We start from the raw sequence: 25,068 nt of genomic DNA, 5'->3' as shown, positions 1-25,068 counted from the left end.
TTGAAGGTGGATGATGATGATGACTATGCTGCTGTAGAGGTCCATTTTAGGTTTTGGATCCCCTGACAAGGCTGCAGTACTCTATTCTCCCCTGTGTTGGGAGGGGGGGAATAATGTAGATGAGGAGGGGGAGGAAGGGTGGAGAGAGATGGAGTTGTAAGGGTAGAGGGGGTTGGGGACTGGAGGTTGTGGGGTGGGGGGCTGTGGCCTGTCCACCAAAGGCTGTTGTCCCGGCCTCTATTCTAATGTCCCGCCACAGGCGGTACGTTGCATCTGAATTTTTCATATGGCTCCATAGTTTGTGTCCGACGTCAGCGTATCTACCCGTGTGTGTGTGCGTGTGTGTGTGCGTTTGTGTGTGTGCGTGTGTGTGTGTGCGTGTCTGCATACGCATTTGTCTGTGTCTGTGTTTACGTGTGTAAGTCTCTCTCTCTACGACTATCTCTCTCTCTCTCTCTCTCTGTCTCTCTGATGTTGCTGTCCCCTGTCAGTTTGTCTGTCTGTGTCAGTGTGTCTGCCTGTCAGTCAGTCTATCTATCTTTGAGTCAGTTAGTTCGTATGCCTGTCAATCAGTAAGTCACTCTGTATGTCTGTCTGTCTCTTTCATTCTTCCTTTCTTGCTTGCTGTTTCTCTGTGTGTGTGTGGGGGAGGGGTGGGGGGGGTGAGTGAGTAAGAGAAAGAATGTCTTTTCACATCAGCAGGTCGTGATGAATTCGTTCAGAATGAAGGTGCTTGAGTGCGTATGGGTCAACCGGAAGGGTGGTGAGGGGAAGGTGAGCTTTGTGTGTGTGTGTGTGTGTGTGCGCGCGCGCGCGCGCGTGTTTATGTGTATGTGAGTGGGAGGGGGTATGAATGTGTGAGTGGGAGGGGGTATGAATGTGTGTGTATGTTCTTGTGTCAGTGTTGTGTTTGTTTTGTGTGTGTATGTGTGTGTGAGAGTGAGTGGGAGGGGGTATGAATGTGTGTGTGTGTGTGTGTGTGTGTGTGTGTGTGAGTGGGACAGGGTATGAATGTGTATGTTCTTGCGTGCGTGCGTGCATGCGTGGGTCTGTGTGTGTGTGTGTGTGTGCGTGTGCGCGTAGGTTTGTGTGTGTGTGTGTGTGTGTGCGTGCGTGGGTCTGTGTGTGTGTGTGTGTGTGTGTATGTGTGTGTGTGTTCATCAGGTTGCCTGCTTGCGTGTGCTTGCGCGTAGTGCCCGAGTGTGTGTGCGCGCGCACGTGTAAATGCTTACGCACATGACATCTTTTCACAACACAATTGTAGATCTTTTCCCTGTGAATGCATAATGTATGCTTGTACAATTCATTGTCTTTCTCTGCATCTTAACGTCTGTGTATATTATACAAAACCTATGTCACAGTCATTCTCTGCAATTATTTCAACTCGACAATAAAAAGCTGTCCTCCTATTGCCATGATCACAACTATGTCCGACCATTGTTACGCACAGAAACAGTTTCCCAAGGTGCGCGCTTCACAGTGATCAATGTTGATATGAACGACCCGTCGGCTGTCTGCCCGTCGGGCCCAGCTGTCTGCTAAACACATTCTTTGATGTCTCGTGGACCGCCAGATTCGCGCAGCTTCGAGGTGCACGCGGGGCCGCCTGCCCATGAAGATTTGCTTTTCTGGGGCACTGGGGAAATAGACACCTTTCACACGCCGCCACATCCCGTGATTTCTTCGTCCGACTGTTAAAGGTGCCGATACACTCATAGGCAATGTGTACAATAGTACAGCGTTCGATGTTTAGTATTGTATTGTATCATTTTTGCCACAACAGATATATCAGTGTAAAATTCGGAATGCTGACCCCTATGCCACAATGCAGCGCCACCCATATTTTTCTCTTTTTTCCTGTAGCTGTCTGCAAGTATATTTGTTTTACTTTCAGAATGGATTTTTCTACATCCCATTTGTTCTTTATGTTTGCTGAGTGCATGTTGCACACGGGATCTCGTTTTATCGTCTCATCTGAAGTGGAAGGGGGAAAATGTCGGTCTGGATACGAGACTCGAACCCGTGCACTTTCGTTTCCCAGTCGGGAGCATTACCACGGGGCCACTGCTCCACCATGTCAGTGTTTCCAGTGCTACACTTCGAGCATCAGGAGGCGGTGTCTGATAGATCGTAGGTCAGACTTGTCCTGGTCTGGGATCACACTGATTGCTACACACACAGCAGCAGTCAAAGGGTTAATGTCGTAGTTCTTGTGAGCAGGAAAAATGTGTCATTCATGAGAAAAGGTGAGTGGTAAAGCTGGACACACACACACACACACACACACACACATAGATAGATGGATAGATAGATAGACAGATAGATAGACACACACATACACACACATAGATAGATAGATAGATAGATAGATAGACACACACGTATATATATATATATATATATATATATATATATATATATATATATATATATATCGGGGGGCGGGGGAGGGTTATAGCTGTGATGAGAACTGACTGCACTGTGCCCACGAAAAAGCCGTACTGTCATATGATAAACACTGTCATTCATTATTGCTCGTCTGCCCATTTCTGAGACAGAAATAGAACATGTTGGGTTTCTTATCAGATATCAAGCAGTGCTTTATATGATTATATGTCCTTGTTTGTTTGCTTTTTGGTGTTGGTTTTCAGTGTGTGTGTGTGTGTGTGTGTGTGCGTTTTGTTTGTTTGTTTTTTGTTGATTTTGTTTTTTGTGGATTTTGTTTTTTGTTGTTCTTTTGTTTGTTGTTTTGGTTTGGGTTTCTGTTTTTTTGGGAGGCGGGAGGGGGGTGGGGGGGAGGTAGGGTTACAAATCCTTTTCTGTCAGTCGCCCGAGAACGAGAATTGTGACGGACAGTGGATCGGGGCCTTCAGGTGGCAGGAAGGCGCCACATGTACATTGTCGTGTCGTGTCAGCTGACGACAGACGCTCGTGCAGGGCGCGCGCAGCAGTTAGTCAGGGTGGGTGGTAACATAGGTTCAAGCCCAGTGTTACCAGAAAAGACATATTGCAAGAGACAAACACCTAGGAGTGTTGTTTTACTAAAAGAAAGAAAAAAAACATGGGGGTGTTGTTTTCGCAGGAGAAAAAAAAAAGAAAGGAAAAAAAAACTCTAAGGGGTTGTTGTTTTCATGGAAAAAAAACAACTTCCTGTTCACGGTCAGTAATAGCAATTGCTTACAATGAAGTACAGTTCTGTACAAACAAGGTTTATGTTCACACTGTTTCCCCACGCATGTTAAAAAGAACGCATTTCCACTCATTTAACTCTGAAATATACAGTGGAAGAAAATGCACAGCTACTGAGGAGACAACCATGTCTGTTCGTCACGAAGAATGTATTGTTTCTTCCTAGTAGTCTTGTTTTTTCCTGTTTGAAATGAGCGTGTTGATTTCCTGGGGGTAGTTCTTTTTTTTTTGGAGGGGGGGGCGGGGGGGGGGATATCCACGGGGAACGTTTTTTTCTTCCTGGGCAAAAACACCGGGAGTGTTTTGTTCCTAGAGAAAAGTCTGCGGAGTGGGGGTGTCTTTTTTCCCTCTATGCAAAAAAAAAAAAATAAAAAAAAATAAAAAAAATAAAAGAAAAAAAAAATAATATAAACAAACACTGGGGGCGATTTTTTTTTTATCTGAAAATCTTTTCTTCTTCCAACACCGGCCTAGTGGCTGTCGGCAGTTGTCATCCATTTTCATCAAGCAACACAAGCATTACATCCTCGTTTCGGGGGACTTCGGGGGCTAAGTTTTGTTGTTTCCGCTTGCATTCAGTCATGGCGCTCATCAGCTTGTATCTCTGTCTGTCTGTCTGTCTCTCTCTCTCGATCTATCTATCTGTGTGCCTGTGTCTGTGTGTCTGTGTGTGCATGTGTGTCTGTGTCTCTGTGTACTCAATGTTAGCAAATGTGTTAAGAATCCCGCAGTACTGTTTCCCACACTTGTCGTGGAAACGTCTATGATGCTGCAGTGTTGACATTGTGTGGTAAGGTGACACCCGTGGGTGGAGTGGGAAATGGGGATAGGGGCTGGGGGAGGGCGGCGAGGCATTAGACCTATCAGCCGGAGGCCTTGCAGCGTGCGCTGCTGGAGTTATTGCCCTCGGAAATGTTCAGTCCCCCGTGCTGGATGAGCACAGCGTCCTCCGTTGTTTTGTTTGCTTGTCGGTTTTTTGGATTTGTTTTTCTGCCTACACGTAATTATGTTTCCCTATCAAACTACTCTCACGGCAGCGTTTAGCCAGAGACAGTTGTCTTACTGCCGTGGATTCTTTGAGTACATGACGTGTACGATGCCGCGTGACTTATCGTTTCCTTCAAACACTGATACCCAAACCGGCCCTGAAGGTCTGGTGCAGGGTGAGAGGGAGAAGGGGCGGGAACAATACTGTCCTTGTGAAAAATTCAACTCCTGGTGGTGATCCACTATCCACAGTGAGGGATCCACTATCCACAGTGAGGGATCCACTTTCCACAGTGAGGGATCCTCTATCCACAGTATCCACTATCCACAGTGAGGTATCCACTATCCACAGTGAAGGATCCACTATCCCTAGTGATGGATCCACTTTCCACAGTGAGGGATCCACTATCCACAGTATCCACTATTCACAGTGAGGGATCCATTATCCACAGTGAGGGATCTATTATGCACAGTGAGGGATCCACTATCCACAGTATCCACTATTCACAGTGAGGGATCCATTATCCACAGTGAGGGATCCATTATCCACAGTGAGGGATCCATTATCCACAGTGAGGGATCTATTATGCACAGTGAGGGATCCACTATCCACAGTATCCACTATTCACAGTGAGGGATCCACTATCCACAGTATCCACTATTCACAGTGAGGGATCCACTATCCACAGTGAGGGATCCACTATCCACAGTGAGGGATCCACTATCCACAGTATCCACTATCTACAGTGAGGGATCCACTATCCACAGTGAGGGATCCATTATCCACAGCATCCACTATCCACAGTGAGGGATCCACTATCCACAGTGAGGGATCCACTCCACTGTAGTTTATTTATGTAGCTTACAACCAGTACCCATCCCACCCCATCCAACCCGCCTCTTAACCACAAACAACCACTGCGCTGTCGTGTCGGGTCTTGGCTGTCAACGAGGGTTCCAGAGGCACCCGAAGTGTGCACACAGAAACGTCAGCAGTGCTGTCAATGACGACCGACCCATGCAATGAGGTCCCGAGCTTTCCGTCTGACGTCACGGGTTCCCAGTCAGGACCCAGCTGGGACTGAGCCACCCATGTGACGTGTTGACAATGCTGATGGTCGGAATGGGACCCACACCTACCTAGTCGCCAAGTCTTTGAAGCTGGCCGCTGAGCCACTGCGCTCACACCTTGTTGATTCTCGCCCAGCCGACGGCAAAGGGCCCGTCAGAAGAGTTGGCTGTCCAGAGAACACGGAGATATGACGAAGTAGATATCACTCACATAGGATTTGTTGATCAGCGTCATTAATTAACACGGAGGAACAGCGGAGATAAGAGAGATGACACTGTACTGAATTCTATTTTCTAACGGCAGTCAGTGCAATGGGGAAAACCTCTGCGTGTAACCCACACGTCAGGATGGAAACATGTGGCGCCCTGTAGGGAGTGGGAGCGAGGTAGGCTGACTGATCTTTCTTATGTAGCCCCTATTCCCGATCAGAGACCAAGTTCTTAGCGCTATACAAACACTTGCACAGCAGGTTGTTAACCTGGATCGAGGCGACTGTGAGCTGAAGGTAGGCGCTTATCATTAGTTTCCTGGGGAGAAGGCATGCACTGAGGAACAGACCAGGGGTTTATGGGTGTGGTTTGTGCGGTGAGTTCCTAGGGTTTGTTCTGGGGTCGACAGAACACATACATCTCTCTTAGTGTCCTGGAACAATGCTCCCTCTCCCCATCCCCCTCCAAAAAAAGGACAATAAAAAAAAAAATTCTGACATGAGGAAGGTTAAATGAGGAAGGACGTTGCGTTTCGCGCGCGTATGTGTGTGTGTGTGTGTGTGTGTGTGTGTGTGTGTGTGTGTGTGTGTGTGTGCATCTGTATGTGCTAGTGCACATGTGTGTGTGTGTGTGTGTCTGTGTGTGCGTGATCACGTGCCTGTGTGCGTGCGTCCAGGCATGTAAGTGTGACATGTAAGATGTGTTTTTCGTTGTCATTTTTATGATTGTATCCTTTTGGTTTGTTGTTTAATATCAAATGGCGCATAAGTAATGTACCCTTCTTTCGGATTACCTTGTGTGTGTGTGTGTGTGTGTGTGTGTGTGTGTGTGCGTGTGTGTGCGTGCGCGCGCGCGTGTGTGTGTGTAGGGCGCGCTATGTCCTCCACGCCCCACAGGGGTGAAATAACGAGCCTCTTTAAATGTATGTGCGTGGGTAGAGTGGGTGTGCGTATGTGAACGTGTGTATGTGCGTGTCCCCACAAAGTGTGTATCAGAAAGAAGACTCCCCACACGGCGAGTCATCTCCTCTCTGAACACTGCCCAGTTCACTGCACGCCGCCCGGAAACTGCAGCCACTGTTACATCCGTGAAGGAAATCACCATGGTTTGGCCGCAGTGCTGTCTGTTGGCCAGATACCGCCAGGACACTGCCGTGATTAAGATTCGAACTCAAAATAAAGATGCATCTCCGGCGAAGATTTTACATTTCGTGCAATTTTAATACAAGCCGTGAAACAATCATGTTACTTATGTATAAGTTCACAACTAACATCGGAATCAAACATGTGAATGCGTATCGCTAACTTCATCCGTTGAACATTTTATTTTTACGTGTAATTTCATGACTATGATTGGAATCTAACAAACGATTCGCATTTCACTTTGGTCTTACCAAACGTATTTTACCTGAATCATTACAAACTCATAAAACAAACTGTGGCCACATCGGTCAGGGGTTGTACTTGTGATCACGTTATCACCAGTGATCAGGGCTCGAGGTTCCCTTTCGGCATGGTGTTGTCTCATTGTGAAACGAACTTTACTCCGATTTTCCTCACTCCACCAGGTGTGAATGGGTACCCGACTTGGGCTGGGGGAGGTTAAAACAGCGGAAGGAGAGCATTGGTCCTATTCCGGGCCTTGGAAACAGTGGATATGAATTCACTGCCCCGATTGTCGTAAAAGGCTATAACTATGGACATTAACCTTAACTTCCAACCTTTTACACACTTTTTCACAAAAACCTGAATAAATCAAATGAATGGATCTCTTTAAATCTGTCGCAAGTGCACTCCACCCGGGGAGGATGAACACGTCAGAGATGGGGGCTGAGAGACAGAGACAGGAAGACTGGACGGACAGATGTGCAGACAGACAGACGCACAGACAGATGGACGGACAGAGGAACATAAACGACTCCAGGGCTCCTGGCTGCCATGTTCCCATTACTGTCTCTAAAATACATGGAAGAGAAGGGATTTTTATTCCGAATAATTCGTTTCCAGGCCGCCAGATCTCCTCTTTTTTTCTTTCTTTTTTTTTTTTTTTTACTTTCGTTTCAGCGGTCAGGTGTGTATGCATGGGGAGAAAAACCATCAGTCATCACAACTAGTACATGCAAATCACAGTAAGTACATTTCGTAAGTATGTCTTGTTTTTGCTTTTCCCCTTCCCCTCTTCCCTCCACACACCTCCCATCTCTTACCTCATCCTCCCTCCCTCCACACACCTCCCATCTCTCACCTCATCCTCCCTCCCTCCACACACCTCCCATCTCTCACCTCATCCTCCCTCCCTCCACACACCTCCCATCTCTCACCTCATCCTCCCTCCCTCCACACACCTCACATCTCTCACCTCATCCTCCCTCCCTCCACACACCTCCCATCTCTCACCTCATCCTCCCTCCCTCCACACACCTCCCATCTCTCACCTCATCCTCCCTCCCTCCACACACCTCCCATCTCTCACCTCATCCTCCTCCCTCCACACACCTCCCATCTCTCACCTCATCCTCCCTCCCTCCACACACCTCCCATCTCTCACCTCATCCTCCCTCCCTCCACACATCTCCCATCTCTCACCTCATCCTCCCTCTCTCCACACATCTCCCATCTCTCACCTCATCCTCCCTCCCTCCACACACCTCCCATCTCTCACCTCATCCTCCCTCCCTCCACACACCTCCCATCTCTCACCTCATCCTCCCTCCCTCCACACATCTCCCATCTCTCACCTCATCCTCCCTCTCTCCACACATCTCCCATCTCTCACCTCATCCTCCCTCCCTCCACACACCTCCCATCTCTCACCTCATCCTCCCTCCCTCCACACATCTCCCATCTCTCACCTCATCCTCCCTCTCTCCACACATCTCCCATCTCTCACCTCATCCTCCCTCCCTCCACACACCTCCCATCTCTCACCTCATCCTCCCCCACACACCTCCCATCTCTCACCTCATCCTCCCTCCACACACCTCCCATCTCTCACCTCATCCTCCCTCCACACACCTCCCATCTCTCACCTCATCCTCCCTCCCTCCACACATCTCCCATCTCTCACCTCATCCTCCCTCCACACACCTCACATCTCTCACCTCATCCTCCCTCCCTCCACACACCTCCCATCTCTCACCTCATCCTCCCTCCACACACCTCCCATCTCTCACCTCATCCTCCCTCCCTCCACACACCTCCCATCTCTCACCTCATCCTCCCTCCCTCCACACACCTCCCATCTCTCACCTCATCCTCCCTCCCTCCACACACCTCCTATCTCTCACCTCATCCTCCCTCCCTACACACACCTCCCATCTCTCACCTCGTCCTCCCTCCACACACCTCCCATCTCTCACCTCATCCTCCCTCCACACACCTCCCATCTCTCACCTCATCCTCCCTCCCTCCACACACCTCCCATCTCTCACCTCATCCTCCCTCCCTCCACACACCTCCCATCTCTCACCTCATCCTCCCTCCACACACCTCCCATCTCACCTCATCCTCCCTCCCTCCACACACCTCCCATCTCTCACCTCATCCCCCCTCCCTCCACACACCTCACATCTCTCACCTCATCCTCCCTCCACACACCTCCCATCTCTCACCTCATCCTCCCTCCCTCCACACACCTCACATCTCTCACCTCATCCTCCCTCCCTCCACACACCTCACATCTCTCACCTCATCCTCCCTCCCTCCACACACCTCCCATCTCTCACATCCTCCCTCCCTCCACACACCTCCCATCTCTCACCTCATCCTCCCTCCCTCCACACACCTCACATCTCTCACCTCATCCTCCCTACACACACCTCACATCTCTCACCTCATCCTCCCTCCCTCCACACACCTCCCATCTCTCACCTCATCCTCCCTCCCTCCACACACCTCACATCTCTCACCTCATCCTCCCTCCCTCCACACACCTCCCATCTCTCACCTCATCCTCCCTCCCTACACACACCTCACATCTCTCACCTCATCCTCCCTCCACACACCTCCCATCTCTCACCTCATCCTCCCTCCCTCCACACACCTCACATCTCTCACCTCATCCTCTCTCCCTCCACACACCTCCCATCTCTCACCTCATCCTCCCTCCCTCCACACACCTCACATCTCTCACCTCATCCTCCCTCCACACACCAACACAAGTGGGTCTCATCTCTTTTTCCTTTTCCTCTCCCCTCTCCTTTTTGTGTGTATCAGGCCTTCTCTCGTTTCGCTCACAGACCCTGTCTGCTTTCACGCTGTTCTTCTCCCTCTGCCAGCCACACCCTCCTTACCCTCCATCCCCGGCACCCCCGCCCCCCCCCCCCCCCAACCCCCCACACCCACCCCGCAGCCCCCTCTGCTTCCTGTTGTCCATCACTGCATTGGAATGAACTGTACACATTATGCTGTCTGTGCTTCTCAAATACAGGAGGAGGGGGAATTTTGTTCTGTTCGAAATGAATAGAAATATAATTAGATAAAATAATTCAGAAGTCGTCAAATTAAAAAGAGAAACAAACAATGATGAATTTTAAAAGTAAAAAACAGCAACGTTCCCATTTTGTCAGAGACTGTACTCATTCCTTTCCGTTGTGTTCTTCGAAACCTTTGTTTCACACAAGTTGATTTCACAACACGGGAGCGTGTATTACGAAAGCCGGGTTTTCATCAGTTAGAAGGTCCAGTCAGAACTGGCAATGTCAGAAACGGCTGACAGAACTTATGGAATCTGTTCTAATCTCTCCCTCCTTTCTTGGAGGAAGGGGTTGGAAACTGAGCATCACAAAATAGGGAGAGAAAAAAATCGAGCGACTGCCTTTCCAGGATGTGTAAAAGACATCCCCAGCTTTCAAAGAAAACTGGTTTCATTCCCACATGGAAAAGCCGCACAGACCAATACAAGCTGCTGACTTCCATTGAGGATAATTTTACACTGGCTGCAAACACACACGCGCGCGCGTGCGCGAAAATGAGAATGAGGAGAAACAGATTTTAACTCAGAGAGGAAGAGAGACCATGGGCCAGCTCAAGTATACAGGAAGATTTCTGTGAAACTCCCGTAAAAAAATCACAAACAGTGGTGTGATTGACAAACTGCTATTAGAGTCAAACAACAATACACCAATGGGCCGAGGAAAGGGAAGGAATGGCAGATCAACATAACATCTTCACACATATTTAAAACAGGAGACCGTAAGTTGAACGGATCGAATTTTGACAGGACCCTGCTTCCTCCGAAATGGCCTGAATGTTTTGTTTTGTTGTTGTTGTGTGTGTGTTTCGGGGGGGAGGGGGTCGGCTGGTTAGTTCTAAATGCAATGGCAGGAAACATTTTTTTCTCTACAATTATGCAATCCAACCAGCGCCATGTCGGGAGACATTCCGAACAAACTCAGTATCTCGGAAAGCCGTTCAGTCTTTTTAGAAAAAAAAACAACCAACGTTGTCGGCCAGTGGAACAGGTCGCTGTGTTAGCTTGGGCTGTTATTCCAAACCGGTTCGTTAAAATTTTAAACGTACATATTTTTTATATTGCGTCAACTAAGCGTGTTTAAGCCGAGCCAGTTGTGGGGTCTGTGCCCTGTCAAACGGGTAATGACAAGTCATCAGGCTCTACCGCCGATGGAAGCCATGTTCCCACGGCCTACGTCAAAGGGCGCCGTGCCCTATGGAGCAGCACTGTACAGCTGGATGTAAACCTGAACGATGCAATAACTTCATATGTTCTGGCATCCTGGTTGTTTTGACCAAAACATCACTTTTGCAGATCTGGCTCTGAAAATCTAGTCAACCAACTGACACTGATGGAAAAGATTTTTTTGATTTTTTTTGTTTCTTTGGTTTTTTTGTTCTTCTTTTTTAATGTGCAGAGGCCATTTGTGAGGTCAGTCGTGAGCCATTAAAATATCCGACTTGAATAAAGTCAGATCTCTCTCTCTCTCTCTCTCTCTCTCTCTCTCTCTCATTTAGCAGTAGGCCTATGCCTGTCTGTCAATGTGTCTGTCAGTGTGGCTGACAGCAGGCGGTATGACCGGACTGTTCAGCCTGCAGGGCATGACGGATGAGTGAGGAAGGAAGATTTCACTGCACTGACAGCAAGACTGATGTTGCAGAACACCAAAAAATTAATCACGATCATCACGTGCTCTTTTTATGTGGGTCAGCTAATAGGGGAAGAGGATGTGAAAATTACTTGGATGTTTTTCAAAGAAGTTTTTAACAAATTTGGGTCTCAGCAAACCAACAGTTTAGTGCGTTCAATGTGCAGTGAGATCATTAAAATAAATGCGCGCCATTCAACATCAGGTTCAACAGTATGAGATATCACGTGCGCACGTTCAAACACGCGCACTGATTCAGAGAAACGGAAGAACTTTTATCTCCTCCTTCCCTCTTCAGCTTTTAGATCAAGACTATTGCTGCAGTGAAGATTAGACCTGTTGGCATTCACTCTGAAAGACAAATTGTTCTCTGCCTCGATTAAGCGGCTAATCTATCATGTGAACTATCAAGGTTCACGATTTAATTTCCTTTTACCCCTTTTGGGGTATGAAGGATTACGAACATGTGGACAAAGAACAAAACAAACAAGAAAAACGACTAACAATTGAAGTGTGCCAACACTGATGTATCAAATACAATGTATGATTCTCAAAGTGCATTCACACGTTCAGTGTGAATCAGTGCAAAACCTGGCAGACTCAGGACATTTGTTTCACTTTGTTCTGCACAACGATCACGCCGGGTCTGGAGAGGAAACTGGATTCATGTCCGAGACACATGGTGACCGGTAATCTCCCTGAAGCAAGATGGCTGTGAACTCCCAACTGCTGTCAGTGGTCAGTTCTGCCTGTACTCTGCTACACGTGTGCTCCCCTGTCTCTCTCTGATGATGATCAAGATGTGGATAGTTATGTAGCGCCTATTCTCGGTTAGAGACCAAGCTTTAAGCGCTTTACAAACACGAAATCATTTGCACAACAGGTTGCCTACCTAGGTATAGCCGACAGACAGCTGCCATTGGGCGCTCATCATTCGTTTCCTGAGTTTCAACGAGGTTTCAGTTATGCACACACACACACACACACACACACACACACACACAGAGACATGTAACATTTTACGTGTATGACTGTTTTGTTTATTTACCCCGCCATACGCAACCATACTCCGTTTTCGAGGGCGTGCATGCTGGGTATGTTTTTGTTTCCATAACACACCGAACGCTGACATGGATAACAGGATCTTTAACATGCTTCTGTGAAGAGGATTCAGGTACTAGCAAGTCTGGACATCTGCTGACCTAGGAGATCGGAAAATCGTCCATCCTTAACTCAACAGGTGTGTCGGGGATCCAGGCCCGGTTTCGGCATGGTGTTGTGTCCGTAGGGAATGCACTTCATTCCGATTTTCCTCACTGCACCCAGGTATGCATGGCTACCTGACCAACTGGAGAAGGTTAAAGCTATGGAAGGAGAGGATTGGGCCCAGCCTTTCTCTGCCGAGCCCTCGACACAGTGAATATTAATTCACACTGCCCAGATGGCCGTAAAAGTCTTGAACTGAACCACCTTCGTTTCATCAATCTCATCCACCCCTTTTAGTCTGCCTATCGTGCTGACCACAGCACCGAAACCACTCTCCTCCACAAATTTCCCTTCTCACCCTTCTCAACTTGTCAGCCGCCTTTGACACGATAGACCATTCAGTCCTTTTTTCCTGTCTTCGTTTTACATTTGGTATCAACGGCACTGTTCTCAACTGGTTCAAATGTTATTTCACTGATCGATTCCAGTCTTTCATCGTTGATAGTTTCCAGTCTGAACCCGTTAAAATCGAACATGGAGTCCTATAGGGATCTGTTTAAGGCCCAGTGCTCTTCACACTGTACACTGCTCCTCTAAACTAAACAAAAACACAATCAAACTTGGCAGTGCATCCATCCCTCTTTCCAGCTCAGTCAGGAACCTCGGCGTTGTCCTTGACAACACACTGTCCATGAAAAAAATTATCAGTCAGACATGTCAATCCTGCTACTGTTAATTGCGGCGCATAAGTACCATTCGGAAATATCTGTCCACCTACGTAACATCTAGACTTGTCGTTTCTCTCATTCTCTCTCGCCTTGACTACTGTAACTATTATCTGGTTTGCCTGCTTCATCCATTTAGTCCCTTCAGCGCATACAAAACACTGCTGCCCGACTCGTCCTCAGAAAGAACAGATCTAAGCACATCACTCCTCTTTTGCAACATCTCCATTGGCTCCCTGTCTCACACAGAATAAAGTACAAAATCATCACTCTGTGTTACAAATGTATTCACAAATCTGCCCCTTCCTATTTCTGCGGCTGCCTTCACCTCAACACTCCATCTCGCTCACTACGATCAGCTTCGGATCCACTCTGTTTACGCATACCAAGATTCAAACAGTCAACTGTTGGACGCCGTTCTTTCTCTGTCTCTGGACCTTGCAATTGGAATGAACTTCCTCTTTCACTTCGTCAGGTCTCCGCACTCCGCTCTTTCAAGTCTGGCCTTAAAACGGATCTCTTCCCAAGACAGCCTCCCTTCCCTGCCTCTTCCTTGTCTTCAGTTTCTCCAGTTTCAGAGTTATGCATGCGTGTGAATGACTGGTGCGAAAGCGCTTTGATTAATCTCTGCACAAGATTCAGCGCTATATTATTATCATTATTATTATTATGATAACTTTTAACATATACATATATTGGATTATTATATGTATCGTTCTCTTACTCTTTCTTTCTCTTTCTGGATATCTACCACCTCCTTTAGGTATATATATATATATATATATATATATATATATAAGAGAGAGAGAGAGACTGACAGACAGACAGACTGAGAGAGCATTGTGGGTGGCCTCTAAACATACTTAAAGTCAAGATAAAACATTTGGACGTAGAATGAACTTGGTCCCTGTTTTGGATGAATCACATACATCCATACTCCCTCCGTCCCTCCAAACTGACACAATCCAATTTGAGTTGACTGCCACTGGCATACGTCCGCTCTCGTGGGGATCACTATGTCCACAACAACTGAGCCATACACCTGGCTCAGCGACTCGCCAGTAGGCCTAAAGGAATGTTTTTCAGGTGTCCCAGTAACAAGTGTGTGCGACCCGCTTTCCGAGACATAATCACCAAAAAACTGCTGCGTAACTAATCAACGGTGTCAAATAAAATGATGAACTAATCACTCCCGGCCCTCATCCGCCACTCCGCCCCCCCCCCCCACCCCCACCCCCCCCTCCCCAACACACACACACCTCCCCCTCACGTGCTTGCTTGCAAACACACATACATGCACACACACACACACACACACACACACACACACACAGTGGGAGGTAGGGGGTTGACATACACACAGACAGACATACAAAAGATAGACAATGGTGAACGAAAACATTGGGGAGAAACAGCAGCTTACCGGATGTCATCATTCTCTTACAACAGCACAACGTGGCCACTCTTTATCCAGGTTATTGTTTAACTGTACAAACTACAAGCACCTCACCACACACTCCTCACTCCTGGTCTGTTGAGTGTGCCAGCTAACAGGCCCAGAATCCAATCAAACCTCAGTTCTTTGAACTGTCTGGAGTACACAACAGAGCGCCGAGTTAACATGAAGTGTGTCACTTTACACTATCGGGAAACAAGACTCGCCACGGGTCGGAAACCAAATGCAGGAAGTCAATGGTTCACACATTATAGGCTGGACACTTCGCATACGTTCCGAGTCCACAGGACGTTACATCCGTTATCTAACAGTGGCGATGACTGCACACAGACTGATACTGTCGTCACGACCCACTTTTCCTGTCAGGCCGTTTGTGTAGGGAGGAAAAAAAACATTCCTGTTGACACTTCGCCCCCCTTGTACTCCCCTACCCCACCCCTCCTCTCCCCCATCTCTCTCTCTCTCTCTCTCTCTCTTCGCCACTCCACCACCTACCGAAGTTCCCCTCCCTTTTCCGACCTCCCGCCCACACATGCACTGATTTCTGTGCCCCTCCCTTTTTTCCATGATACACAGTGCACTGCACATGGCAGTCTCTCAGCATGGGTCTGGCTGTCTTGACCTCCTCAGAGGGATAAAGAGCATGTGCGTTATCAACAGTGTGAATTACCCCCCGAGTGTAAACTTTATATCTGCCAGCACAAACTGTGAGTTAGCAAATAAATTACGTTTAGAAAAGTACAAGAGGCTTCGGATTTTTTTTTTTTTTTTTTCTTGGGGCGGGGGGATGATAGTGGCAGGGGGTGGGTTTTGTTTTCTGCTGCCTCACAGTCACGCTCAACCTCACTCTCTCGCAGCTCCAGCACAAGTTGTCCACAGATATCTGACAATATCTGGCCACCATGAGACCACACATAAAAGGAGACCTTGCATTTCTGCCTCGCAAAAACAAATTCTCCAAGAAGGGAGGGAGATGGAACGGAAGACAGAAACAAGGACGGACTGACATCAATGCAGAATGCACGGGGAAATCACTTGCAGAAACCCATGCTATGGCACAATACACCTGAAATAATCTGGTGAACAGCTCACCTGTGCAGCACCCTAATAACTTCACTGAGTAAAGGGAGAAAAAGAAGGTGTAAAGTGGTGTCTGGTCGGATTCAAAATACACAGGACACCGCCTACTAAGCCCACTACTAATAATATTTACAATACTTGCTTAGTCATGGACCCAGAGTGAGCATGCGCCTCCTGTGGACTGGAGCCTGTGACCACGATCCTCCAAAAACAGTACTCGTGAATTGGCTGACACTGAACAGTTCCACTCCAGCCGTCTACAGCATGGATGTGTGGGAGAAATCGGAACTGTTGTTTCCATGACAGCTCAGAATTTAGGACATTTTTCCAGGGTTTTTTTTATGATTGATGAGGCTGATGATCACGATGGTGGTGTTACCAAGATCCATAAGGTTTGAGATTACGAGTCAGGACTACACTTTCCTTTAATTTTGATGAATCATTCCACCACAGACCAGCTCAGTGAACTACAGACACGTGCGGTTCTGGTCAGATATTACCAGCACCATTCCAAAACCGTGTCGTGAAGTGGATGATACTCTAATCTAAGCATTCCAGTCTGAACCGACAGCACACTTAGCTCGGCATAAAAACCAACCAAGGGCTGGAGAATCCCACAGTGATATGCTCCGGATGGGGTTCAAACCCGCGTCCTTCCAGTCGTCAGTACGTTACTTTACGATGGGCATCAATTGTGCTTGCCGCTTACATATAGATAAAATCCATCTGGATGGTTGAAAATCTGCATTCCGAGTCAGTCATGGCCCAATGTGCTGTACCTGGATCAGAAACTGTGGGTTCGGGCGACGAATTGCTCCGATCATCACTGCAACGAACCTGGCGTGGCAACAGGAACGCAGAAGACGACGAAAACGAAGGATGGGAATCTGCTGCAGCAGCTGTAGTGGACATATTCAGTTGGATATGGTTTACTGGTATGCCAGTAGAGTAGCTTTGACATATCCAAAGCGTTGCAATTCTTATGATTTCGTCTGGACAGTTCATTTCAGTTGTCAGCTGAGGCAGGCAAAGCAGAAGTTGATTATGCATGGTAGTCATGGTAGTTATTTGTATTTGTATTTCATTTTTATCACAACAGATTTCTCTGTGTGAAATTCGGGCTGCTCTCCCCAGGGAGAGCACGTCGCCATACTTCAGCACCAACTTTTTTTTCCTGCGTGTAGATTTGTTTTTCCTTTCGAAGTGGATTTTTCTACAGAATTTTGCCAGGAACAACCCTTTTGCTGCCGTGGTTCTTTTACGTGCGCTAAGTGCCTGCTGCACACGGGACCTCGGTTTATTGTCTCATCCGAATGATTAGCGTCCAGACCACCACTCAAGGTCTAGTGGATGGGGAGAAAATATCGGCGGCTGAGCCGTGATTCGAACCAGAGCGCTAAGATTCTCTCGCTTCCTAGGCGGACGCGATACCTCTAGGCCATCACTCCACTTATGTCTCGGGATTTTACTGTGGTGTGTCATGAGTAGATAAAAAAATGAACTTGGGGAGAAACAAAGAGTCCCGTGAACAGAAAAAAAGATAAGGCAAGCTATGGTGTAAGCAATATCGCCTTCCTTGGGTTGGGTCACGAGAGGTCGGATTGTGATGGTAGGGGGTGGGGATAACAAAACAACTTCTTCAACAAAGTTAATCGTACAGATTATTGTGTCGTGGGCGAAGAATGGAAATTGAAGCGAGAGAGATGGATAGTAGAACTGGAGAAAGAGGGGGAGAAACATACAGACAGACAGAAAGCGGATAGGCAAATTCATGGCAACGCTATGCGAGGAATGTGCCTTTCCCAAGAATCAGATCGTATCGTATCCTTGTCCAAGCAGATCCCTCTTCGTGAGAGCCAGGCTGCTGTGCACACGGAGAGCGCGTCTCCACAGTACAGCGCCACTCATTTCTTTCTGTTTTTCTGTCTGTGTGTATGGTTGGATTTTTGTTCTGAATTTTGCCACGGATAACTCTTTTTGTCGTGGGTTCTGTAACATGCGCAAAGTGTGAATTGAATACAGGATTTCAGTTCCTTGTGTCATTCGATGGACTGACAAATCCTCCTACTGAATTCATACTGTAGAAAAACAGATCTCATTCCGCTTTTGGCCTTTGCGACAGAAATCACAGGTCGCCATCTGCTCCAATGAAAACAGTGAGCCTGTGACCTGGAACATGTCATTATGACCCTGAATAGCTCATGAGCTGACAAGAGTTCTACAGAGGCGGATCTGCAGTTCATCCGTTTGAAGAAAAAGGATCCAGTCGAAATAGACAATTTTGCGTGTTATCTGATCTCTCTTCACATTGGGGGTGGGGGTGGGCGTGGGGGAGAGATTGATGAACTGAGCACCACAAGCAGGAAAAAAGTCAACCAGCTGTCTTTCCTGTATTTGTAAGAGACATCCCCGTCTTTCGACGAAAACTTGTTTGTTTCTCACAGGTAAAAGCTACAAGTGGTTGAATTACATAGAGGATATTTGTACATTATCGCAACAACAACAACAATAAGAATTAAGAGTAGGGCTGGGAGGCATAAACAAAACATGACCGAAGGACAGAGACATAAACACGCACGCACCACGCACACACATAGCCCAGGCGAGCTCAAGCACAGGTCAACATTCCTTTGCAGCTCCCGTTAAAAACAAACAGAAAAGTCAACAGTTGTGTTGGCCGACAAACTGTCATTGAAAACAAAGGCAGTGGTGAATTGAAGTGAGGGGGGAATGGCTGTTTTTATATTGGCGAACAAAAGCTGATTAACTGGTTAAAAAAAACACCCCTTACCACCACTAAACAAAAAGGATCCAACACTGACTACTGTAGTTCCTATGAAAAAATCCAAATATTTTGTTTTATTTTAAATTGTAAAGACACCAGGGGACATTTTCCCCAGTCAATTTCACATTCCCCTAACTCTCTGATGCCCTACGGGCACATACAAGAAGCAAAGTAAACACTGAAACGCGTTTGCTCCGCGCGACAAAGAATAAACTACTTTTAAAATGCCTTGCATTTGGTTCTTCAAGTTGTCACTACTGTCATGTACCTAAGTGGACCCGTGTGTTGGCTGTGGTTGTTGTCCAAAACATTGCCCTCAAAGTTAACAGTGCAGTTTCAGCCTCCGCGAATTGCGTGCATTCAAACTGAGCCGGCTGTGGTAACGTTAATTTAGATGTTGAGCGGGTAATGTCAAGTCGTTTTACTCTGACAGCTATGAAAGCTATATGCTTTCAATGTCTACATCAAAGAGCGCCATGCCCTATGAAATTCTATTTAATGATACCATTTTATGATTTGGTTTCAACGTGAACGCTGCTTTTACTGGCTGTCAAAATGATGTTTGATGAGTCTGGTGGAAAGATGTCGCCATGCTCAGTCAGACTGATGTCTTGTACCGCCTGACTGTCACGTTCTCCGGGCTCAGCACAGAGAGGGGGAGCGGATGGGGGGGCGTGGGGTTGGGGGTGGGGGGGGGGGTTATTTCCTGCTTGTTCTGTTCAGTTAATCCCCAAGTAAATGGCTTATTTCGCCATTCTGCCACCTTTTCTGGGGTCAATGGAATCCATTAGATATCCAGCTGGAGTGATGCGAGTCACACACACACACACACACACACAGAGAGAGAGAGAGAGAGAGAGAGAGACGGACATTTGGTCTATATGTGCGTGTGTGTATGTGAATGCGCGCGTGTGGGAAGAGAGAGAGAGAGAGAGAGAGAACATCGCTTAACACGGTTGGATTACCTAAAACAGTCTATGTTTTGGGCGGGTCGTTCACTTCACCCCACCAACCCTTCCCACTGACACAGTTTCAGTGATTGCCGCTGCTGTTCATCAGTGGTGGTCATGCCCACATCTGGGTCACACACGTGGCCCACACAATGTCAAATGCTTCAACGCCACTTCTGTCTGACATTTTTCATGATGCACAGTCACTCCAACAATGCTGCTGTGTGCGATCATGACGTCGCACAAACAACCTTTTTTCTTTTCTTTTTTTTTCTTTCTATTTTTGGGAGGCGGGGGTGGGGGGTGTTGAGGGGGAGAGGGAGTTGAAGGGAATTGCACAGGAGGGCGGGGGTGGGGGGGGGGGGGGGGGTAGCATTATAGGACGTTTTCGTTTTTCGTATTTGATGATGATGAATGACAAATGGGTTGATGTGGGTGTCGATATAGGGGAAGAGCCACTTGCTAAACCTGTACTCTACACTGTTTTTCGCACTATATCCCTTGCACTATATCCCGACATCAGCCTGTAAATACCAAGACGCCTGAAGCGTTGGACAGGAAATTTGAGCAACATTCTAAAACACGCATGCGTGAAGTGGATGACCTTCGAATGTGTGGTCCAAGTCTATCCATTTCAGCCAAAAGCACACAGCTATAGGAAGGAGCCGGCTAGGATCAGAAAAATCTCAAGCTGTGATGGGGCCTGACCCCGTGTTCCTCCGGTCTTCAGTCCACGGAACTCGGCGACTGGTGTACAAGGGGATGTAATTTGCTGAGTGACACGACGATTGATCTGAAGTGTATAACACGTCCAACAGGGTGACGAACTGATGATGGAGAGAGACAGACATACAGACATGGACAAAGACATTGACAGAGAGAGAGAGACAGAGACTGAAAGGAAGGAATTGGGAGAGTGACAGAGTCATAGCTTAGCATGTTTTATGCAAGAACGTTCACATGCACTTATGCGTTTATATGCAAACAGACATGCACATGTGCGCACACATACGCACACACACATACACACGCACTCACGAACACACACATACAAAGACGCACATACAGTAACACACACACACACACACACACACACACACACACTGTCTCTCTCTCTTTCTCTCTGTCTCTCTCTCTCTCTCTCTCTCACACACACACACACACACACACACACACACACACAAACTCTCTCTCTCTCGCTCTCTCTCTCACACACACACACACACACACACACACACACACACACACACACACGCAAACACACAGAGGGATGAATAAAAAACACATAGAAGCAACACTGAGCTGCTTACTTGTCATCATCTTGGGCCCACAGCACGACCTGACAGCTACTTTTTAGAATGAATTTCTAACAGTTCAAACTGTATGCATCGCACCACTCAGTAACTCCTCACTTGCGTATTCCGTTTGCTCCAGCAGTGAGGCTTAAAGTCCTGTTAACCTGATTCGTTTGAACTGTTAGGACTGCACAGTAGTAAATAAGATATGTCGCTGTACGCTGTGGGTAAACAAGGCTGGCCTCAGGCGGATGATCATTGACTGGAAACCAAACGGTGGGAGGTAGTTGCTGGTTGGGCGCGTCCCGCACGTTCAGTCCACAGGACCGTGACATCCGTCATTTGACGGTGGCCACGTGTCTGCAGTCAGAGGAAACCAGTGTCGTGACGACCCGCTTTCGTGTCAGGCCGTTTAAGGAGGGGTGTGGGGGAAGGAGGGTGGACTCTTGCCACTCTCTCTCTCTCTCTCTCTCTCTCCCACACTCCGTCTTCCTTTTCACCGTTGTTCTCGCCCCTACTACATCCCACCTTCTTCCTGTACCCTCCCTTTCTTTTGTCACACAGAGTGCACTGCATGCACGGGTCAGTCAATGGGGTTCTGGCTACTGCCATGTCCTCCACGAAGAACCTGTGGGAATTTCACCCTGCACATCAGAGTTAACGGACTGCATGCAAATGACTCAGTGCGTGACGCGGCAAAATAGTGTTCAGGAAGATATGTGAAAGTTTTCTTTTCCGTCCCGCCCCTTCTCTCCTCCCGAAGCCCCCTCCCCGTTGCAATCATCTGGTCTATAAGCCAAATGATTTGATTTGATTTTTACAACAATAATCGCTTCGTCTCGGAACTAGGCTGAGTGAGTGTGTCCCTGAAGTGAAGACTGCCACAGCATCTCCCTTCCAACAGTCCTCGTGAACCTGCTGAAACAGAACATTTTGACAGGATGTCACCACAAGAGAAGCTGCCCTCTCCATGAGAGCAGGGCATGAAAGGCAGAAAATCTGGGGGCTTTTTGTTGTTGTTTTTGGAATGATGGATGAAAATGTTTGTTAAAGAATATCATCATGTTTAGTCTGAGCTGTGTTCCACACTTTCTTTCTTAAATCAAAATATTCCAGCAAAAATAAATAAATAAATCAATAATCAGGCTTGTGAGATACAGACACTTGCGGTGCTGGTCAGAATACCAAGACAATGTTATAGATAAAAATAAATAATAATAAACAGAACAAACAACCGCATCCATATGAGGCAGCAATGAAGTACATTCTGTTCGACTGTTTTTTTCCAGAGGTCTCTGCTTGAGTCTCCAATACACAGTTGACTGTGGCAGGGAGCTGGCTACATGATGAAACATTCCACAACACAGTGACTGGCATGGAGCTGGCTACATGATGAAACATTCCACAGCAAAGTGACTGTGGCATGGAGATGGCTACATGATGAAACATTCCACAAAACAGTGACTGTGGCATGGAGATGCCTACATGATGAAACATTCCACAACACAGTGACTGGCAGGGAGCTGGCTACATGATGAAACATTCCACAGCAAAGTGACTGGCATGGACATGGCTACATGATGAAACATTCCACAACACAGTGACTGGCATGGAGATGGCTACATGATGAAACATTCCACAACACAGTGACTGTGGCATGGAGATAGCTACATGATGAAACATTCCACATCACAGTGACTGGCATGGAGATGGCTACATGATGAAAAATTCCACATCACAGTGACTGGCAGGGAGCTGGCTACATGATGAAACATTCCACAGCAAAGTGACTGTGGCATGGAGATGGCTACATGATGAAACATTCCACAACACAGTGACTGGCAGGGAGCTGGCTACATGAGGAAACATTCCACATCACAGTGACTGTGGCATGGAGATGGCTACATGATGAAACATTCCACAACACAGTGACTGTGGCATGGAGATGGCTACATGATGAAACATTCCACAACACAGTGACTGGCAGGGAGCTGGCTACATGATGAAACATTCCACAGCAAAGTGACTGACATGGAGATGGTTACATGATGAAACATTCCACAACACAGTGACTGGCAGGGAGCTAGCTACATGATGAAACATTCCACAGCAAAGTGACTGGCATGGAGATGGCTACATGATGAAACATTCCACAACACAGTGACTGGCATGGAGATGGCTACATGATGAAACATTCCACAACACAGTGACTGTGGCATGGAGATGGCTACATGATGAAACATTCCACAACACAGTGACTGGCATGGAGATGGCTACATGATGAAACATTCCACAACACATTGACTGTGGCATGGAGATGGCTACATGATGAAACATTCCACATCACAGTGACTGGCATGGAGATGGCTACATGATGAAACATTCCACATCACAGTGACTGGCATGGAGCTGGCTGCATGATGAAACATTCCACAACACAGTGACTGTGGCATGGAGATGGCTACATGATGAAACATTCCACATCACAGTGACTGTGGCATGGAGATGGCTACATGATGAAACATTCCACATCACAGTGACTGTGGCATGGAGATGGCTACATGATGAAACATTCCACATCACAGTCACTGCCATGGAGATGGCTACATGATGAAACATTCCACATCACAGTGACTGGCAGGGAGCTGGCTACATGATGAAACATTCAATAACACAGCGACTGGCAGGGAGCTAGCTACATGATAAAACATTCCACAACACAGTGACTGTGGCATGGAGATGGCTACATGATGAAACATTCCACAACACAGTGACTGGCAGGGAGCTGGCTACATGATGAAACATTCCACAGCAAAGTGACTGTGGCATGGAGATGGCTACATGATGAAACATTCCACAACACAGTGACTGGCAGGGAGCTGGCTACATGATGAAACATTCCACAACACAGTGACTGTGGCATGGAGATGGCTACATGATGAAACATTCTACAACAAAGTGACTGGCATGGAGCTGGCTGCATGATGAAACATTCCACAGCAAAGTGACTGGCATGGAGACGGCTGCATGATGAAACATTCCACAACACAGTGACTGTGGCATGGAGATGGCTACATGATGAAACATTCCACATCACAGTGACTGGCATGGAGATGGCTACATGATGAAACATTCCACAACACAGTGACTGTGGCATGGAGATGGCTACATGATGAAACATTCCACAACACAGTGACTGGCAGGGAGCTAGCTACATGATGAAACATTCCACAGCAAAGTGACTGGCATGGAGATGGCTACATGATGAAACATTTCACATCACAGTGACTGGCAGGGACCTGGCTACATGATGAAACATTCCACAACACAGTGACTGTGGCATGGAGATGGCTACATGATGAAACATTCCACAACACAGTGACTGTGGCTTGGAGATGGCTACATGATGAAACATTCCACAACACAGTGACTGGCAGGGAGCTAGCTACATGATGAAACATTCCACAGCAAAGTGACTGGCATGGAGATGGCTACATGATGAAACATTCCACAACATAGTGACTAGCAGGGAGCTGGCTACATGATGAAACATTCCACAGCAAAGTGACTGGCATGGAGATGGCTACATGATGAAACATTCCACAACACAGTGACTGGCAAGGAGATGGCTACATGATGAAACATTCCACAACACAGTGACTGTGGCATGGAGATGGCTACATGATGAAACATTCCACATCACAGTGACTGGCATGGAGATGGCTACATGATGAAACATTCCACATCACAGTGACTGGCAGGGAGCTGGCTACATGATGAAACATTCCACAACACAGTGACTGTGGCATGGAAATGGCTACATGATGAAACATTCCACAGCAAAGTGACTGGCATGGAGATGGCTACATGATGAAATATTCCACATCACAGTGACTGTGGCAGGGTGCTGGCTACATGATCAAACATTCCACAACAAAGTGACTGGCATGGAGCTGGCTGCATGATGGAACATTCCACAGCAAAGTGACTGGCATGGAGATGGCTACATGGTGA

At 47.3% G+C, this 25,068-nt stretch overlaps 1 protein-coding gene across 3 annotated transcripts in view; it reads right to left on the bottom strand.

The window, feature by feature from the left end:
- The window catches only part of LOC143293826 (uncharacterized), a 138,479-nt gene extending 117,228 nt beyond the window's left edge, over positions 1 to 21,251 (bottom strand). For 2 of the 3 annotated variants that reach the window (XM_076605095.1, XM_076605097.1), the window contains exon 1: positions 14,912 to 15,304. Coding sequence is in view for 2 of the 3 variants with exons in the window: in XM_076605097.1 (XP_076461212.1) it covers positions 14,912 to 14,924 (13 nt within the window). In the remaining variant the exon portion in view is untranslated. Of the gene's footprint in view, positions 1 to 14,911; positions 15,305 to 21,069 lie in introns of those variants that run through there. The other variant, XM_076605098.1, reaches the window with a different exon arrangement.
- Between the last annotated feature and the right edge of the window lie 3,817 nt (positions 21,252 to 25,068).

This window comes from Babylonia areolata, chromosome 19, assembly GCF_041734735.1.
Source record: "Babylonia areolata isolate BAREFJ2019XMU chromosome 19, ASM4173473v1, whole genome shotgun sequence".
Classification (NCBI taxonomy): domain Eukaryota; kingdom Metazoa; phylum Mollusca; class Gastropoda; order Neogastropoda; family Buccinidae; genus Babylonia; species Babylonia areolata.
This window is presented reverse-complemented; position numbering and strand designations above follow the sequence as displayed.